We start from the raw sequence: 20,262 nt of genomic DNA on the forward strand, positions 1-20,262 counted from the left end.
TATAAATGTACAGAAAATAAACAAACAAACAAAGGGCTACACAACAACACTACCACAAGAGCACTTCAGAACAGATCTCTTCCCTTCACCCACCTCCTATATAAACTACAGGCAAGCAGCATTAGCTAAAAGCTACAATAGTTCCAAAATATACCACATTTCAACGGGAACAGATAAAGAGGATTTCCTCTTGAAGTTTCTCTCTCACAATGTTCTTATACACAGGATGTATACGAAAAACTGATGAGTATCAAATGCTTTGCTGCAATGCCAGTATCTCACAGTCCAACCCACAGTCTTTAGTCTATGCAGTATCATTATTATTATTATTATTATTATTATCATTATTATTATTATTGGCTGATATCTCTGTTTGAGTAAATGTAAAGAGATTCTGAGTGTCTTTTCTTTGGTATTCAGGCCCATTGTCTTCTATGAATAGCCATGGCAGAATACCATGCCTGTTGTCTGTCAGCGATGGGTGTGATCAGGCCGACTGTAGCCCAGTGAGTCAGACCCACAAGGCCAGGCCATGAGGAAGTTACACTGCTTCCTCTGCTTGTTTTGAACAAAGGAGAGTTGTGGCCAATATCATACTTGTAAGTATACTTTATTTGTTATTTTGTTGCGTTTAACATGTGGGCACAAGTCTTCACATTCCTCTTACAGTAAGATTTCTCTTGTGTTTGTTGCACTGTCTTGATTTCAGCTGGGAAGTGGATACTGTGCATATCCATCCATTTAGATGAATGTGCAGGTAAATGTTTACACATGCCATCATGCTTGTGTTATCATAGTGTATATCCCAAAGCTGAAAATGCTTTCAAGTAGTGAGCAGTACCCGAAAGGGCGGGAGTTATTCAGTTGTGTGAAACCACAGGAAAAGAGTCCGTGTACAAATGTTATGTATGCATGTAGAAATTTCTGATGCAAATACTGTCAGGCTGCTTATTGGGTACATGATCATCTTTTCTTTTTTTCTTTTTTTTTACTTTTTAACTTAATAAAGTGAATGAGATTTTTGTATGTATGTATAATTTTTTCATAGTCACATTCTCTTTAGGTTTTTTTTTCTAGACCACAAATTATACCTAAATTTGTTTTTGATCTCCACTCCAAACGCTATTTCTGTTTTTACACAGTGGTTCTGCTCTTACATCTATAACCATGGCCTGTAGTAGGCCTTTTGACTGCGAGAAACTCTCACCACAGAAAGTAACTGTGGCGTTTGGGCAGCAAAATCTTAAGATAGATACCTAAAATCACCTCTGCTACGTCAGTGGCATGAATGGCACTCAGTAGTTCAAAGCAAATGATCATATAAGAACTCTTTGTTTGGAGCGGAATTAGTCAGAACTGAGCTCCAGGCAGCAAAACAAAAGGGGTTTCTGGAGCAAAGGGGGAGTTCCTGATTTTGGTCTTAAGGGAAATTTCAGAATAAAAAAAAAGAAAAATTTGAATTCTGGACGATCTGAGAGAATCTTGTGATGTTAATATTGAGCAAAAAATTAGCAACTGAGGCATTTGTAAAACTGGTCTGTTGTTAGAGGTGTCACCTGAAGCCACATCCTCCCATGAGTACACACATGGCACAGCATGGTGTATGAAACCTAGATTTTCTTTTACTGAAATATGTCACCGATGTCTCAACCCCCACCCCCACCCCCACAAATTTATCAATCACAAAGGCCAAATGAAATTTTACATACATCACATGACGATTTTGTTTTTTCCTTTTTTGGGTGCAATCAGTAGTTGTTTCAAAAGTGTGTGCTGAGAAATAGAGAGTTTGAAAAGGGTTAGCAAACAAAAGTGAGAGAGGTAGAGAGGCACAAACACATGCATGGGCAGAGAGAGAGAGAGAGAGAGAGAGAGAGAGAGAGAGAGAGAGAGCTACAACAGGATATTTTGTCACTATAGTTACCGGCAGTAGATACAGATCTTGATTTCTGTATGTCATACTGTTCTCAGTCAGTGCAGTGGGGTTGTAGTGCTGTCAGGGCAGCTCTTATAATTGAGATAAACTTTGCAAAAGAAGTTTGATGCCTTCTGGATCAATGTGGCTTCAGTAAATCTGAGGAAAAACATATTCTGTGAGGTAAGTGCTTCAAGCATTCTGATTACATATAAACGTGTGTGTGTGTGTGTGTGTGTGTGTGTGTGTGTGTGTGTGTGTGTGTGTCTGTGCGTGTGTTCTTTGACTTTTAACAAAAAGATAACTGTTCAGTTTTGCAGTTTACCTTGTGATGGATTTATGTTGTGAAAAATGTGCTTGTTCCAGAGTGAGAGTCAGACCAAGCCATTTTTCAACGGTACATCATCATCACACCTTTACTATAGTTTAAAGGCAACGAATACTGGAGTATGAAATAACATTGGTGCTTAAAGAGGGAAATTCAGTGCTAGACATACATATTAATACCAGAGTGAAAGAAATCAATCCCAGTTGTGACACCCACAGTTTGAAGGACATCACTCTGATACCTGTTTGTGTCTTATTGGAAAAGTATGTTACTGATTGATAAGAAACGTGTTTTGAAAAATACTGTTGTTGCATGTTTGAGCCAAATATCCCTTCACTTTTGCCGATAGGCCAGGAAATGTGTTTCTCCGCTGCGCAAGAAGGTTGCCAAAGCAGGAGAGGATTAGAATTTCGTTTCAAACAATATAACTTTCCAACTGCCTACCACTCTTAAGGCAGAGCACCCTGGGGAAGCAGACTTCCTCATTTCAAGGCCGTCTCTCAACACCACGTTGTTTTGCAGTATGAATGTGAGAGTGTTGCAGCTGCGTTCAGAATCACAGTAAAGCTGTTATTGTTCACAGACTTCCTTCATGTCACTTTAAGGTACAAACATCATCCAAAAAAAAAAAAAAAACTGAAAAATAACCCATCCATGTCCTGTGAGTCAGATATGAACACCTGTGTGTGAAGGTGCTAAGAGAACATTTTGAAGGATGGTTACTTTGTTTCTCCCAACACATCAACACTTTCTTTACTGTCGTCTTAAGTCAAGTTGGAAATTTAATCTCAGTGATCAAAATTATGATTTTGATTGAATCATGCTCTTTTTTTTCCTATGTCAAACTGCAGAAACAAAAAAGAGCTTCGTGCATGTTGCCCAATGATCAGTGACAAAAAAAAAAGTCTAGGTGCTTTACAGCTTCAGTCAGATGTCAGTGAATATCAGCTTTTTTTTCACTTTCACCTTCTGTTTTACTTGTTTTGCTTCACTTTGCAAACCCTGGTTGGTGAAACTAAGGCAAAAGTGAAGGTGGAGTGGTCTCTGCTGCGCTGTGCTTGAAAACCGCCACAAGGTGGAACCACACTCCACACAAACAACTTCTGCTTGACAGGACAGGATGTGTCACCTTATCCGACCGAGTTATTAATCATAAATGAGCTCAGAGTTCACCTGCATGACACACGAGTCAGGTTTGGTTAACAGAGGGTGAAAAAAAATAAAATTACAGTTACTGTTTCACTGTCACTGGCATCAAAACATGTTTTTCTTTTATTTGTTTGTTCGAATTATTTCATAATTAGTTTTAATTCAAAGAAATCATTTATGTTAGTAAAGGTCATGTTAATATTGTGATAATTTTTTAAAATGACATGTCACTTCTAACTATTACTATATTAGTTGAGATGAAAACACATTTAAGGGAACAGCTGTTAAACATCATATGTTGTCTGGAAAGGAGTAATGTGAAATACTGTAACTTTTTTACTTCCTTTTTGAAAGTAATGTCTAGTACAACTATGGCACAAGAGCATATGCAGGTTCAAGACAAGTTTCATTTCAACATAGACTAGACTTTTTTTTAAATTTCAAACAAAATGAGTTGTAAATCCCTGAGTTTAACCAAAGCATTGACACATTTTATTTTCCTTTTTGCAGTTACTGGTTTCTAAAATATCAAGATGGGTTCTACCACCGTGCCTATGACTTCAACCAACAACAATGTCTCTACCTGTGACAGCCTGTACAACCACCGGGACTACGCCAGGGTGCTCATGCCCCTTTTCTACTGCACTGTGTTCATCGTGGGGCTGCTCGGTAACTGCCTCGCCCTCCACGTCATCCGTCCCAATCTGAAGAAGATGAACTCCACCACCCTGTACTCTCTCAACCTGGTCATCTCTGATATCCTTTTCACGCTGTCCCTGCCTGTGAGGATTCTCTACTATGCTCTGGGCTTCCACTGGCCTCTGGGCGAGCCGCTCTGTAAGATCTCCGGCCTCATTTTCTACATCAACACCTACGCGGGGGTCAATTTCATGACCTGCCTCAGCGTAGACCGTTTCATCGCTGTGGTCTTGCCTCTGCGCTTTTCCCGTTTTAGGAGGGTTAGCAACGTGCGCTACATTTGTGTTGGTGTGTGGCTGCTGGTCCTGGCACAGACCCTCCCCCTCATCGGCATGCCTATGACCCACAGGGAAGACGATGACTCCATCACCTGTATGGAATACCCCAACTTTGAGAGTGTCGACCATATTGCTACTATACTGATCGGCGCAGTCGTCCTGGGTTATGTCATCCCTGTGGTCACCATCCTGGTGTGTTACTCCGTCTTGTGCTCCAAACTCCACTTAACAGCCAAGACCAACCATTTGATGGAAAAGTCCGGTCGCAGCCGCAAGGCCATTGGAGTGATCTGCTGCGTGTCCCTGGTGTTTGTTGTCTGTTACAGCCCCTATCACATCGACCTCCTGCAGTACATGATCCGCAAGCTGGTGTCGGACCCCGACTGCACTGAGCTCACAGCCTTTCAGGTGTCACTGCACATCACAGTGTGTCTGATGAACCTCAACTCCTGCCTGGATCCATTTATCTACTTCTTTGCCTGTAAGGGCTACAAGAGGAAACTCAGGAGGCTGCTGAAGCTGCAGGTCAGCATTTCCTTCTCCAGCGCAGTGAGGACGTCACCTGAAGGCTCCTCCAAGGATATAATTGATGGCAACAAGATCCAACTCAACAGTACTACTATAGGTACAACCAGTGAGAGACTCACAGACAGGAGATTACACAGGTATGAGCAAGCTCAGGAGTCACATTAGAAGTGAGAAACTTTTATGTCTCAGTGGGCCGACTTCAGTCAGGACAGTGTCCCCGACAAGCCGATCTGAATGTTGAAATGGACTCAGTCATGCCATCATGGACTCCAAGCAGCTACTCAGCATCTGGATCTATAGGAATTCAGTTCTATTGGACCAGATTAGTTTACATAAGGGAAGAACATAAACAAAAAAAAACAAAAAAGAAGGAAAATACAGCATCTTTTCTGTTTATGTTTTCTTATCAATTAGTGAAACGCTCAGGAACACAGAAATTATTACAACAAAAGAAAGAAAGGATGATCCTTTTTTTTTGATAAAGCATGTTTGTGTCCTGCCAATAAACTGATGAGGCACAGCACAAAGCAGAGACTGTCAGAAGTGGACAGTCAACGGATAAAGAGCTGAAAGAGACACTGATGAACATCTACAAGCCGACACATGAAGACTTATACTCACTTGAAAAAGAAAAAAACATCTTGAAACCAACAACTTAATATTTGCAGTCAGACATTAACCTCTCAACGTATCTCATCTACGCAGTGTTTCTTTAAGGAAGTGAGACGTTAAAGTGGAAGTAGAGACTCACAATCAGACTCACAATCTCAGTTTCAGTTCTGCACATAGTTGTAAAACTGATAAACTTCACACTCATTGTCTCAGCCATTTTAGCATTCATTGACTTATGCTAAAACTGGACATTAAAAATGATGTCATTTTATTTAATAGCTTGTTGATTGAGCTTTTTTTTTAAAGTTCTGTCAAAATAGAAATACTATCAAAACCAATTAAAAATTGTCAGTTTGAATTTTATATCAGTTAAGACGACTGTAGTGATATCAATATAGGCTATATTAAAAATCAGATGTCATTTCATTTGCCCAGAATGCTGGATAATATTGAATAATTTCTGTTTGTACAAAAGTACATCATGTGGGATTTTTTCTTTATTTTGGGAATTAGTTTTCATTGCTCTGTAATTCCACAAGTGATCGGCAGAGCAACACATGTGAAAGGTCGCGTGGAAAGCAGTCCTGACTGAACGTGTAAGTATGTAGTAATCCTCAAATAAAGAAAATAACATAACATACCAAAAATGTAAAGAAGCTCACAATGTCGATTGCAAACTGCAGTGAAATGGATTGAGCAGGATATAAATTCACACGTTTCTCTGATAGTTTACTGTGTGATGAGCTTTTATCCCCCCTGACATAGTTTAGACAGTGAAGGACCGTAATGCATCGTAAACGTATCCAGTACACATTTTTTGTTGCAGGATTGACAGTTCTTCACTGATCATCCCTCTCAACTCCTGTCACAAACATTTAGTCATTGTTGTTCAGCTCTGAGAGATGTTGAGGAATTTAAAATTATCTAAATGTTTAAAAACTTGTAGAAACTGTAAGTGAAACTTGCTTTGTTTTTTCCATATTTGTTCTAAAGTTTAAAGAAAAATTCTAAAAAAGAAAAAGAAAAATGAAAAAATTGAGAGAACTCAAAATTTTCAAGGCAACAAACTTAAGCAAAGTTCTGAGTTTGGCATTAATTTAATTTCTTAAGTTTATGCATTGAATGTTTACCTCTGTTAATTTATTCCAGACAAAACATTATTTTACATCAACACAACTCACAGTTTTTAGTTCTGTGAATCTGCTCGTCTAAAATCTAGACAGGTCTACATGTATAACAAGACACGCAACTGTCTCCATCATTTTTTTCATGTGAGAAAAAAAAGGATTTCTGGGGAAGTTTAACCTTAATGCAAAGCATGCTGGGAAGTAGGCCATATGCAAATATGCTAAACAGATTGCTGCTCTTAATTTCTGTTCTGAAAGTGATAATTACATGAATTAATAGAACTTTCTTGCTTTGTGATGAATCACAGGTCAAAATTCAAACTTTTCAGGTCTCAGGACTTTCAGGACCTCTTGACACTTTTATTTTAAATGTTGATAATAATTGTAATGAGGCATGGTTATTGTTACCCTGGTCATGCTTCAAGTGTCTATTCTGGGTCCTGTGCCATTCATCTAGTTAAGTCAATTCTACTGTGATCAGTGTAGGTAATGCAGGACGCATACATTTTTGTAACTTTAATTAAAACACACTACTGGTCCAAATTAAATTAAATAATATACAAGAATTACACAAAACTGTAGTATAGACAAAACTTTTGGCAGAATAGAATATTGGATGATTCCAACATTTTTAAGTTAAGTATTTATTTCTGCAAAACAGCTACTATAGGCATAGTTAAGGTGAAGTGCGAAATCATGGTTGTGAAATATTAAATATAGTTTAGGCACACATTTGGTCTGGGGTTAGTGGAAGTATGTGGTTATGGTTTAAAAGCCCGTTTGTTGGTCTTCGGCAGGGTGTAAACTTTTTTTTATCTACAGTAGACATCACAGACAGTACGTCCGTTCACTCTCCACCAATCATCTCAACCATCCAATATGAGCAGAATTGCCTGTAAAGTCCTAAACTGCCAAGAGAAATACTTACTGTCAGCCTTTACATTACATACAGAATTATATTTGTTTCTTCCCTATGTGAATGTCAGATACATCTTTATGCAGATGATACGGTTTATATCTATGTATTTAAATCAGGACATGGTGAAAATAAAATAACATTCTTTTTGTACTTGAAATCCAGAACTACAGGCCACACACAAATATATTGTCACATAAATAAATATATTGACTGGCTTTTATTGAAAGAGTCACAGAATATATTAAGCTTGAGATTAAATCTAAATCTAGACCACAATGTCAGCAAAGTTTAAGGAAGTCATTCATAGACATGACGCCGCCTCACGTTCATTGCAAAACTCACCATTGTGTTCTTTATGATACTGTTGATTTGTTTGTCTGAAGGATTCAGTCGTTTTCCATCAAATTACTCACAACACTTTAGAAAATGACTGGCAGGCAAAATAGAAACAATATTTGTATCAACCATTCTTCACACATCATCTGATTCATACATCCGGCAGGTCTCAACAACAGCAGCATTCATTTCATTCTGTTGCAGCATTATGCAACACTTCCAAGGCTTCAGCAAAACCACAGAGCAAACATGTGTTCACAGTGAACAAATGCAGTGCAGAGTGCACTCCGTTATATTCCTGGTAATAAAAGTTTGAACTGTACAACAACAGTTATTTCTCCTCATGTTTATTGTCCTTTTTGTTTGTTACATAACGATCTTATGATGAGAAGGTTATTAAACAAAATGAATTTAAGTCCTCAGTTTGCAGGAACTTTGTTGATGTGGCATTTGTGGAAATATGAGCATGATGCTAAAAACACAGTACACAAATACTGGGAATCTGAGGTGATCAGCTTTTTGATAATCAGATAATTGTCTGTGTCATTTTCTATTTACCCTTTTTCACTATTTTCTGACATTTTATGGAAAGTAATGGATTAATAGGAAGATTACACAGTAACTCCTCTGGCTGGTACTTTGTTTGTAAAGCTCTGGTCCATCACCCTTTGATACCCTTTTCTTTCTTGGCGAATTGGCCCATTTGGCTGAATGAATGCAGTTATTACTGAGAATAACTATTTGGCAAGCAGCCATAACTCATACATAACTTGATATTCTTTATTTTACACTTTATCACATTTTCACGATTTTATTTCACTGAAACATGTCCCTTGCTGATCGTGTAGCTACTTATATCGCAGTAAACACTGTATTTCACTCATAATTGCCTTCTGCTTTACATTGGCTTTTTTTTGTCACCCGATTTCTTGGGGATTTTTAAAAAAGTGCTTGTTTTAGAGGGATGGGCTCACTACTATGTATCCACATGTCTGAAACATGAATCACGGGCATAGATACATTCAAATTACCTCATTAAGACTTTGCGGCTTGGAAACGTTAAGTTACTGTCTGCAGCAGTTACTACAGATAAAATGTTATCCAATAAATTCATGTTTTTAATATCCTGGTATTATATGCAGTAACAAGCCACTAATAATTCCAAAGACAGAAATGGTTATTGGGCACAGATTCAGTTCTGTAGTGTTTCTTTTCAGCCTCTAGAGGACAGTGTAAAACAGGGAAAAGAGGTGATGGTGAAGAAAGTAAAATGGGCTTTTTACAGGCATCGTACACATAATCTCAATATTGACAGGCTTGATAAAAGGGATCAATTAATCCTTTTGTTGAAACTGTTCTTTTGACTGTTTGACATTGAAAAAGAATGTGTATCAAAGAGTATAAAATGTATTAAGGGAAGAGACAACAAAAGACAGAACCCAGCACTGTCTAGATATCTGTAAGCCAAACTGCACTTACACTGTTTATGGATACTGTTTAAAAGGGATTTATTATGGTGTGGGGAACTTACTGAGGCAACCACATGACAAGTATCAAGGAGAGGAAAACATCACACAGACTGTTGTCATAACAACATATTGCAATGAACACAAAGTACCATCTGGTATGAGATTTTTAAGACACATTGAGAGGACAAGGCGATAGATAATTATTTCCCGGGAATAAGAATTCGACTGAATGAGCAGCTGAAAATACAGGGGTAAAAATAACGTAGCCACCGTGGAAAAAGGCTTCAACATCAGAGATGACCAAATGGCAAATCTGCATCGTCAAAACAAAATATGTGACAAATAGATATAATCCTTTGCAGAGGTTGAAAAGATAGTCAGAAGGCACAAAGAAGAAATGCTATAAGTTGTGAGAAAGTATGATTCTCTTCCTGTTTCACAAGATCTATAATGAAAGTGAAAACCACCAGTTAGATCAGGTGGAAGAAGTTTTGATTGCACAATGTTCTTTGAGCCAAATGTCCTAATTCATAGTTGTTACCAGCTCACACACACATTAATCACACACATTCATCTGTATTCAATCCAGGTCCAGACTGACCTTGAGCGTTTCACCTGAGGTATGCGCTTTGCATCCATTAAGTCGACGTGGTGTAAAACCATCTCATAGCATCAGCGTGAAGTGTCTATTACCACCATCTTATTTCCTGTTTATATGGCAACTGCCTCAACATCCTGTTTTTAATTACTTCTCTCCAGCAGCAGATGCTTCTCACAGCAACCTGCTGTGGATTACTCCCCTGAGAACTAATGTGCTGTGACAGACCCCACTTTTCCAATCAATAACTCGCCCTAAATCTGCCATCTCTCTGCCTGCCAAACACACTCCCACTTCTAATGGCACATCATTTTCTTTAAGGGGGTGTAATTGCAGACAGTGGAAAGCTGTAGCCCTTTGTGTTCCAACTACGTAGATACTGTAAAGGAATCTAAAGAACAGAAACTACAGCCCACGGTCGACACAGGAAGTGATGGGGGCTTTACACTGCACCGAGTCTCGCCACCATTTCCATCACATTGCCCTATGAGAGAGCATTCACTTCCCTGTTTCGGCTGTTAGAGCAAAGTGCTCAGATAAATCGCTGTGCCGCTTCATAAACCTGTTGGTGCAAGCTTGACAAGATGTTTGTTTGATTTCTGTGGTAAGTGCAGTGTTTTATTGTCCAGGCAAGGCTACCCGATCACTTTGACCTTTAAGATGAAGGGAAAAAGTCAATTTGGCTGTCATGTTTTATAGCTACCTGCTGTACTTGTGTGTTGGCGCTGTGTTTTGGGACAAACTGTTTTAAAATCACCTTGATTGTTTTATTCCTCAGCTTCACAGTAATTGTTTTTTCTCTTAATGATCACCCACATTTCACATTATCTACAGTAGACATCACAGACAGTAGTGTAACAAGGGGGGAAAAAAAATCTTAATTGTGAAACACAGAAGTCACATGATTTCTTATCAAGAAATGGCATCAGAGTGTCTAGGATAACAATCTCATTTCCACATTTTACCCTCACAACAGATACTGTTTCTCTGTTCTTTCTACATTCTTTCTATATTGTAGTGGTTCACATTTTTTTGAACCAGCTATGTGACATTTATGTAATATGTAATAATGAAATGACAAATCTAGACCCATGCAGTCTATTTATCCTCCTCTGTATTTCACTGTGCAGCTGCGCAGCATTTAAAAATAAGTATTCAAATGATCAAGCAGCAGGTTCTGCAAAGTGTAAAACACAGACATGTCCATATTTAGAAGTTGCCTCTGGCTATTTCAACCCGTGTTGCTTCTGGAAACCTGGTTGTTTCAAACACAGGACTCTGCTTATGTTTTATCTTGCTGAAAGGAAAATCAGAATTTTATGGATTTTTGTTTGTTTGTTTGTTTTTTTTTTTCTAAGATTTGAAACTAACTTGGACCAATGAGGGATTATCTCCACATGATGTTCAAAAGTAAGTTGCATTACCTAATATTGCTCCTCACATCATTTGTAATTTGAAACTTGAAATCTTACAAGCCATTTCAGTCAAACATTTAATTAAAGCAGACATCTTTAACTTTTCTGTACTATTTTTGTACCTGACAGTGAGTTACATTTGCTCAGATTTGATTAATTGTCTTCCAAAGAGACACCATAGATGACCAAAAATACCCCTTTTTTCCTTGCTAAGACCTTCGTTGAAGCTCATGACCTTTCAAAATAAGTGACGTCAACTTCATGAAGACAAATGATCAATACTGAGGAGAAATTTGTAAAATAAAAAATTTTGTTTAATGGAAACAAACAGCAGTGACTCGCTGTATAATAATTCACCAAACAATGTTTTTTTTCTTTTTTAATTCCAGTATGAACTTGGATCTGAATATCTCCAACATGTCTGTGGAGTTTGGTGCTGAAAGGCCTAAGCAGGGACCGGTGGAGTACCGCATGTCAGGCCTGATCTTCTACTGCTTCGTCTTCATCATAGGAGTCATAGTCAATATCACTGCTCTGTGGGTGTTTGCTCTCACCACCAAGAAGAGGAACTCGGTCACTGTCTACATGATCAACGTGGCAGTGGTAGACCTAACCTTCATCCTGCTACTTCCCTTCAGGATGGTCTACCACCACCAGGACTACTGGCCCTTTGGAGATCTATTCTGCCGGATCATTGCTGCTCTCACCATTTTCTACCCCTGCATCGCTCTGTGGCTGTTTGCTCTGATCAGTGCTGACCGCTACATGGCTATCGTCCAGCCAAAGCACGCCAAGGAGCTGAGGAATGTCCCCAAGGCCGTGGTGGCGAGCTGTGGGGTGTGGTTCATGACTTTGGGCAGCACTGTGCCCCTGCTCTTCACTCAGCATGACCCTGATCGCATCTCCAACTTCACCACCTGCATCAAGATGCAAGACATCATCCACTTGCGTCATGACAACTCTGTTAACTTTGTGCGACTCATCTTCTTTTTCCTGGTTCCCATATTTATAATGATCGTCTGCTATATCGTCATAGTTGACAATCTGATCCACGGACGCACCTCTAAACTCAAACCTAAAGTCAAGCAGAAGTCTATCCGGATTATCATCACACTCATTATCCAAGTGTTAGTGTGTTTTGTGCCTTTTCACGTGTGTTTAGTGCTTCGTTTGGTGGGGGACGGCAGAGACGGGGGGTTTAGCACATGGGCAGTCTTCACCACATTCCTAATGAACATGAGCACAGTGTTAGACATTATTCTGTACTACATCGTCTCCAAACAGTTCCAAGACAGGGTGATCAGTGTGATTCTGTACAGGAACTATCTGCGAAGCGTGAGACGGAAGAGCAGGCACACACACACGGGCAGCGTCCGATCATTGAGCAACCTGACCAGTGCAATGATATGAAACAACCACCCAAAACTTTCATGTCAAACGACACACCTACATGTACTGTGCACAAAGTAACACTGGACGCATCACAGTGTACACGGTTCATTATCAAAAGGATCAAAACTTGCAATTAATTTCCGAGGTGTAATTTACACTCACAGTATGGGAGTGCTGCTGTTGTGGCAAAAACATCTGTGTTCAGAGCTGATTGACTCACCCATGAGACTTGAGATGTTTTCTGTGCATCTTTGCAACAGCACGGTTGTCTGTGGCTCAGGTGTAATACATGCAGGCGAAAATAAAGCGGCTAATCATTTAAAACATAGCCCACAGTATCTCCGCGTTTGGTTTGTTATTATGTAAAAATAGTGAAACTCTTCTCAGCCCTCTCACAAGGTCACCCAACAACCTTAAAGAATGCGGCAGCCTCAAGGAGGTGGGGTGGGGGGCTTACAGGAAACAACAGTGGTTTCTGAAACGTTGCTGCTTTCTTTTGGTCTGTAACATCGCCTCTGCAGCACATCAACGCTGCATCATCACCAAGTAAATATGACATAGGAAATATATAATTATAGCACACACTTCACAAGCGTCCTGAAAGTTGTTGAAAATTTATTGACCAGGTGATGGCAGCATGGCATAGCTAGATCACATCCACCTGCCCGAGCAATACAAAACAGAGCTTTCTTTAGTTTTCAAGTGGGTAGTGCTGGGTTTTTGTGTCTCTCCTGTAGAGCTCCTCATATATATATATATATATATATATACACACACATATGTACAAACATTTGCTTCTTCGTGTGATTACATTTCAGCTGGACTTACTAAAGCAAACTATTTCAGTTTTTATTCTGTGAAATAACCATTCCACCTCCTCGCAGAGAAGTTGTTAACTGCAGTCATAACAGCTTCCTCAACCAGGAATCAGACTGAAGTGTGTTTATGGTGCAGTGCGAATCATATTGATTAGATGTTAAATGATTCAGTCACTTGAAGTGCATTTACAGTAACATCCTCAAGATATGTCAAGCAGGCTATTTACTAGATTTAAAGCAACCTTAACCTTAAAAAGAGAGAACGTTTTCTGCTCAGGGATACTTTAATGTCAAGTCTCTGCTGCGAGTATAAGCACCACATTTCAAGATCCTGCAATTTATCCTCAATTTATTCCTCAAATGACAGACAAGTGATGAGTTAGAAGGTACTGAATGTGTGACAGTTCTATCTCTGTGAAGGGACTGTTTAATTTAAATGAAGGAAAAAAAAAAACACTCATGTTTGAATGTGACGGTTTTGATAGGTGTCCTGTACAAACATCACCCGAGCTACGAACTGATTTGGTGTTGCCAATCGCTAAAATAATCAAGTTAGTGTGTCTGTCACACCAACACAGTCTTAACTGGATTAGACAGTGAGTCAGTGTAGCTGAGTAACTATGTACTGCCTCATACAATTAGACAGGCAATGCACCCTGTGGTGTAACCACATCTATCATAGCAGTTCTCTGAATAGTTATCGTATGGCAAATCAATTGCAAACACAACTAAATAAACAGCATCATACTGCGCTATTCCTGTAAGAGATTCTGGTTTTATTCATGTTTTCTCGCATTTTCACAAGCACGCCCAGTTAAATTTCCACCGAGATGAGTTATTGAACCACAGTGGTAAAAGGATAAACTGCATTGAGAGTCCATATGGTTCTTGGTTGGGTTGTGTAGTGTTCATTTTCAAGAAATGGCCACACTGACATATAGAAGAGCTAGATTTACACTGTGTTTAACAAGAAGAGGCAGACTACAAGATTTCCATCTCACATGGAATTCTGGGAACTGCAGTTCATCACATGATGATAGCTTTATTGGTCGGTGGACTACAAGTGGATTTATAACCAAGAGGTCAAAGGTCAAATGAAACATCAGAGGGTCATCTATCTGTCCCACCTGTTAGACATCAAAGAAAAACCAGTCACGCTGCTCACAGCAACTGGCATTTAAAACAATTAAGTTTCCTGTCAAGTCCCTGTGATGAATTATCCGGAAGCTTTACCGGCTGTAATTCTAAATCTTCCCAACAAGTGCCTTTGTTGTAGAGAAATTAATGAAAACAAGATTGTCTTTCATAGGAGCTGATCTAACAGCGCGACAGCCAGCTGCTCTTCTTTGGGAATAAAAACAGTCAGCATTAAACACAGCTCAGACAAAATACTTCTTTTTTTTTTTTCTCCTACCACTCGTGTGGAAAACAAATCAGGCGACGAGCGCAGTGGCCATCTGTTTTGTTATTTGATATGTGTGAATACATGTTGTAATGACTTTGTTTGTGAATCACTCTGCGCGGCAGAACACACGAGAGCTCTCGAAGTGCTGGAGTGTTCAAAGCTAATCATATAATTGGACACAATAGTCGATGACAAATGGAGACGCTTGGAGCCAGCCAGCTGGGGAAGTGAATATGTAATCATTGTAAAATCATATCATTTTTGCATATTTGAAGACAGCTTAATAGAGTTTGCATGTCAGCACAGTATCAAATGATGATCAGAGACAGTGTTGCTGTATTTGTTTTTCTAAATTGCGTTCTGCCGGACTATTTATCTTTATCATGATTAAAAGTGTTTCTCAACAGTTTGTTTCTTATATGTTCATTTATGTTTCATGCTATTATGAATGTTGAACAAATTTGGGACAAATGACCCTTCTGAATATGAAAAAAAGGGAATATGGTACAGCAGTAAACAGCCTTTAGCTATGATTGCCAATTCGTACCCCAGCGGTATTTCTGCAGTTGCCAGGAGGTATGTGATGACTACTACATGCTGTAGTGACTGTTGAGAGAGAGAGAGACAGAGAGAGAGAGAGAGAGAAGACTAAATGGCTATATGAATAAATAAATGGTTGAAACTGATAACTGCCAGTAGTGAATAAACAGTTCAAATAGTAAAAGGTACAGTTGTGGATTAATGGTTGAAATAGACAGTCAAAAGTAATGGGTAAATGGTGAAAAGTAGTAGATAAATGATTTAAATAATTACCTAACGAATAAATAGTTGAAATAGTTAGCTAATTAATAAATGGTTGAAACATTTAGCTAAAAGTAATTACGGATTAATGGTTGGAATGTCCAGCTTCCGCCAAACCAAGTGATGCAAACTTGAAAAGATTGTATGAAAAAATTATTGTAACAATACAATTTTATATAATTAAAAGTGTTAAATGACACCCAGTTTAAAATCAGTTGATATGAACATACTCGGAACATTAGTGGCGATGACAATGGAGGGATACTTGAGTTAATTTGTCCGATCATAAAGGTAGGGAAGCACTGGTCTACAGTACAGAATACTGCCAAAGGTAATCTGCTACCTCAACACAACTGAATATCGATAATGCTTTATGTGACCTAATTGACCACACAGATTTATACTATAATGTCAAAAACACACACCTGAAGCAGTGTCTGCCACCCAGAGGTGTTGTTGTGTTTGAAACAACAGCAGAAATACAGTACCAGAAGCACAGTTTCCTACACTTTTACTATACCATTAGTCTTCATATTGTTCCCATTAGAGAGCACAAGGACATGAAAGAGAGCCTATAATGTTATATAGATACTGTACACATCCAGCCTCGCCTGGGCCTCTTCGTCTACTGTACGGCATTAGCAACAAGCAGCTGCCTGCATTTACATCGTTTAGCGTTCCTCTCTGGGCGCTTTAATACAGCGAACCTCTCCCCTGGTAAACTTTACAATAGGATGTTGAAGGATACTCCTGGACTGCCATAGGAAATGAGAGGCACATGTGTGTGGATGTAGCAGTGGGTCCCCCCCTGTGACGCTGAGCTTTAGGGCTGCACAATAAGACTAATGGATTCCTTTTGTGGACAAAACTAGGTTAAGCACATGAGCTATTGTTCTTATCTGTGGTAGATGTACAATGATATCTTATGTATGTTAGGAACAGTGTGAGGTATTCCCTTTGTACACATATTTAGCCGGGATAGCTTCACAGCGGTAATCTTTTCCTTTGGCAATGGCAATCTACTCCTGTATTGTCTTTCGTCTCCATTAAAAGGAGATAATCTACTGCAAGAGTTTCGAATGCTACTAAACTGACTCCAATTGACCCTGTAGTTAGCTGAGAACAGTGGAGGGAGCAGAAATGTATGGCCTTGATTACAGCTGTGTGTCTATTTTAGCAGATTGTTCTGTTGCTGATTCACACACACAGCCAACCACCATTAGCACGTATAAATAATGTAAGACCCTCATCTCTCTCTGTTTTTTTTTTTTTTTTCCAACTCTCTACTCAGCTAAGTGGCTGCATGGAAACCTTGGCCTCCTCCTTGTCAGGTTCTCCATAGATTAGTATAAGATTTATTTTAAGTCTGTAAAGCAGTATGTTCTCGACAAGTGTTCCGCTCAATGCATGTGGGAATGCTTTAAATTGTATCATGTGAAGTGGAATAGGAGCTCCGGTGGGGACTGTGTCAGGTTGTGTTAATATTTAATCCGGTCTCACTTCAGTTTCCTCATGATCCACACTATCGTAAGAGCAGAATAAGAAAGCAACATTACAAGACAGACAAAGAGACATGAGTAAAGACATCGTAGCTCCAGGCCGCTGTCTCACTCAGGATGTAGTGCCGTGAAAAGCTTGTGAAGACACTATTATGAGATTCCACGTGTGCCTCTCTTCTCTTTGCCAAGGCCTGGGCCGTACTGCAGTGTGCCCTGAACAGTCAGGGATATTATGGCAGCTAATGCTAATGCACTCATTTCAGCTGATGTGCATCTAAAGAGAGCTGACTGACAAATTTAATGTAAAAGCAGGTGGAGAGGAAGAGTGGAAGAGTTGTGCGTTTGATGGAAAAAAAAAAAAGCAGGACACAGCGTTAGCCTGTGTGTGCAGGAGACAGGGAGGGAAGAACGGAGGGAAAGACTGAGAGAAGGAGGGATGGAGGGAAGAGCGAGAGAGGCCTTTCACTTCCTCTGTGTGCACATCACGTCTGCTCTCCCTGAGCTCAATTACAGGATTGATACTCGGAGAGGAAACTTCATCATGTCGTACAGATGTCTTCACTGGGAGAAAGAGGGAGACGATGCATCTAGTCATTTAACGTGACATGGTCTGCGTTCGTTCAAAACAAACAGAAACAGTTGGACTATAGATTTCATTATAGGCTAATAATAAATATGGAGTACCAGTAAAGAGCGAGGACTCCTTACTGACGGAGGAATGAACTGGAAGTGGCCATGCCTGCCGGATAGAGAATTTAACAATTCTGCTGAGTGAATTAATCTAAAACAATAACCTGTAAATAATAATACTCTTTCAGTGAGCCATTCAGCTCCATCATAGTAAACATTTTTTATAACCCAGACAGCTCTATAAAGTGCTTTAGGCATCATTGGGCACAACCGTCATTAGTCAGTGCCTGTGTGTAAATCTGAATAAAACCACTGTGTTGGTGATGCTGCGCAGACACAAGCCCATATCTATTTTACAGTGTTTCATTTCAAACGTGACACAGGCAGAGAACACACTCCACAACAATGGCCATGTTTTGCTTTAATTTGATTAGGTTTTGTCTCAGCAAATGCCAAGTCCTGTTTTGCCTCAAGAACATATCTCTTAATCACGTTCCATCCAGGCTGTGTCTTTCATCTAAATCTCACGCGTGGCTCACACCCAACTTTATTTCGCTGAAAGGTAGAAAAAAAAAAAAAAAAAAAAAAAAAAAAAAAAGCACACACACGTATACACACACCAGCACACACACATCCAACAAGGGGGAATACAATGACAAAAGCCTAGCTCTCATCTCTGTCACATAAAGTGATGTTTTGTGTTTAGCTGTGTGCAACTGAGGTGTGCGTGCGTGTATGTGTGTGGTTGTGTGTGTATGTGTGTGTGTGTGTGTCTGTCTGCAGGGCTCAGATCCATGTTGTTTGGTTTGCTTCTCCATTAAGAGAGCTGTAAAGGAGAGGGAACAGATGGCTGCTGGCCCGCTCTGTCCTGCATCCTCTCACAACTGCCACACTTCCTGTGCGTCCATTAATCTTCTCTCACTACTCCTGCAGCACAACTTTATTAAAACAACTCAGGAGAGAGCGAACAACAAGCCCGTGCAGCTGTCAGGAGCAAAAGACAGAACCATTCGTCCACAGAAGAACGACCTCGGATTTCTAGACGCATCTGTAAAACAGCCCGAGTAGAATCCGGATGGCTTTGAAGCGGTCTCTGCAAAGCACTTGGTGTAGTGGAGATGCAATAAATGCTCATTAGAACGCAGCTGGAACTGCTGTTGTTGCAGAGTTCATAGCTACAGTTTGTCAAACTTAAACATGTGAGGCTCTAGCTCCCTGCCTGGGACAGACTACTGTTTCCTCCTGCTCTAAGAACATGTGGGGAATGCTGTGTAATAGTAAAGTTTGGCCTGAGTGATGGCTTTGAGTGCACAGAACCTCATAAACACTAAATCTACGAGCAGTCTGTCTGTTAAACAAACTGTTGAGATTATACATCTGAACTTTGTGATTTGGCGCTGTATAAATAAAAATATACTTGACTAGCTCTTAATGTGACAGAACAGGTTGGTTTATGCTTGTTTGTTCTCGAAAATAAATAAAATGGTTCCTCTAGTTAATTAGTGGGGACCTATTAAGGGAAGATCAGTAACACTACATAAAGTGAGAGATAAATACTTGATGCTACTGTCCTGTATAAACACAGGGACTGAATTTGTTGTCTTGCCTGTTCGTTCTCACAGGATGAAATATCTAACTATTTAGGTGGCCTGTGCAAATTTACATGTAGCGCCCTGTCATGACAAATATTCTAGGAACGTAGCTCTATTTGGCCCTGTGCTCTGTGTCCATAGCAGTCAGCGGGTACATTGAAAAATCAATTCCAATTTAAATTATTGGAATAAAGAACTCCAGGAGCCGCAGATAAAAAAAAGAAAAAGAAAAACCCTTCTTCTTCTAGATCCCCTTTAATTGGAAAGTCATTTCTTCAGGGTATTCTAATGGTTCTGAGGGAAGATTGCAAAATAAAGTTGATGAGCTGGGGGGAGGGGGGGGTGAAGGGGGGGGGGGTTAATAGCGCACGCTTGTGTTTGTGTGTGTTCGCCTGACCCTGTGTGTTTTCTTTGCTCTGCCACACAGTGCTCAGTCTTCGCCTCCCTTATGACAGAGGCACCAAATGAAGACTAATCCAGTGGGCTCACACACACTCAGACACACACTCCCTCACGCCTGTGGTCACTCGTCTCATCCATCTGCTATCTGGGGGAGTGTCTGGGGCTCTTGGGTCAAACTAAATTAACCATCCCTCGCTCACAATTGTAAAAATGTAATTGACTTAATATAACCAACCCTGGCGATTTGGATACTCTGGCTGTGAGTAATTTTACGAAAGCTTACAGAAGCAACTTCAAAGTCTAATATTGTACTGATGTATCATGACATAAAGTGGTTGATTAAAAATTCT

At 39.7% G+C, this 20,262-nt stretch overlaps 2 protein-coding genes across 3 annotated transcripts; both read left to right on the forward strand.

Annotated features, from left to right (window-relative positions):
• The first annotated feature begins 524 nt into the window (after positions 1–524).
• On the forward strand, positions 525–8,221 carry gpr183a (G protein-coupled receptor 183a). 2 transcript variants are annotated; one of them, XM_056390284.1, is made up of 2 exons: positions 525–599; positions 3,903–8,221. In XM_056390284.1, the coding sequence occupies exon 2, from the start codon at positions 3,926–3,928 to the stop codon at positions 5,060–5,062; it is 1,137 nt and encodes a 378-aa protein (XP_056246259.1). In that variant the 5' UTR covers positions 525–599; positions 3,903–3,925; the 3' UTR covers positions 5,063–8,221. The 2 variants fall into 2 exon arrangements, with proteins under 2 accessions (XP_056246259.1, XP_056246258.1); XM_056390283.1 differs by lacking the exon at positions 525–599 and adding an exon at positions 1,927–2,098.
• Positions 8,222–10,449: 2,228 nt separating this feature from the next.
• Positions 10,450–15,394, forward strand: gpr18 (G protein-coupled receptor 18). The gene is made up of 3 exons (XM_056388491.1): positions 10,450–10,562; positions 11,317–11,368; positions 11,763–15,394. The coding sequence occupies exon 3, from the start codon at positions 11,764–11,766 to the stop codon at positions 12,781–12,783; it is 1,020 nt and encodes a 339-aa protein (XP_056244466.1). The 5' UTR covers positions 10,450–10,562; positions 11,317–11,368; position 11,763; the 3' UTR covers positions 12,784–15,394.
• Positions 15,395–20,262: the final 4,868 nt, after the last annotated feature.

The sequence above is a fragment of the Seriola aureovittata genome, chromosome 11 (genome assembly GCF_021018895.1).
Source record: "Seriola aureovittata isolate HTS-2021-v1 ecotype China chromosome 11, ASM2101889v1, whole genome shotgun sequence".
NCBI classification, from domain to species: domain Eukaryota; kingdom Metazoa; phylum Chordata; class Actinopteri; order Carangiformes; family Carangidae; genus Seriola; species Seriola aureovittata.

Bases quoted from the DNA above. Each gene is read 5' to 3' on its own strand.
- gpr183a (XM_056390284.1), top strand. From the start codon at position 3,926: ATGGGTTCTACCACCGTGCCTATGACTTCAACCAACAACAATGTCTCT.
- gpr18 (XM_056388491.1), top strand. From the start codon at position 11,764: ATGAACTTGGATCTGAATATCTCCAACATGTCTGTGGAGTTTGGTGCT.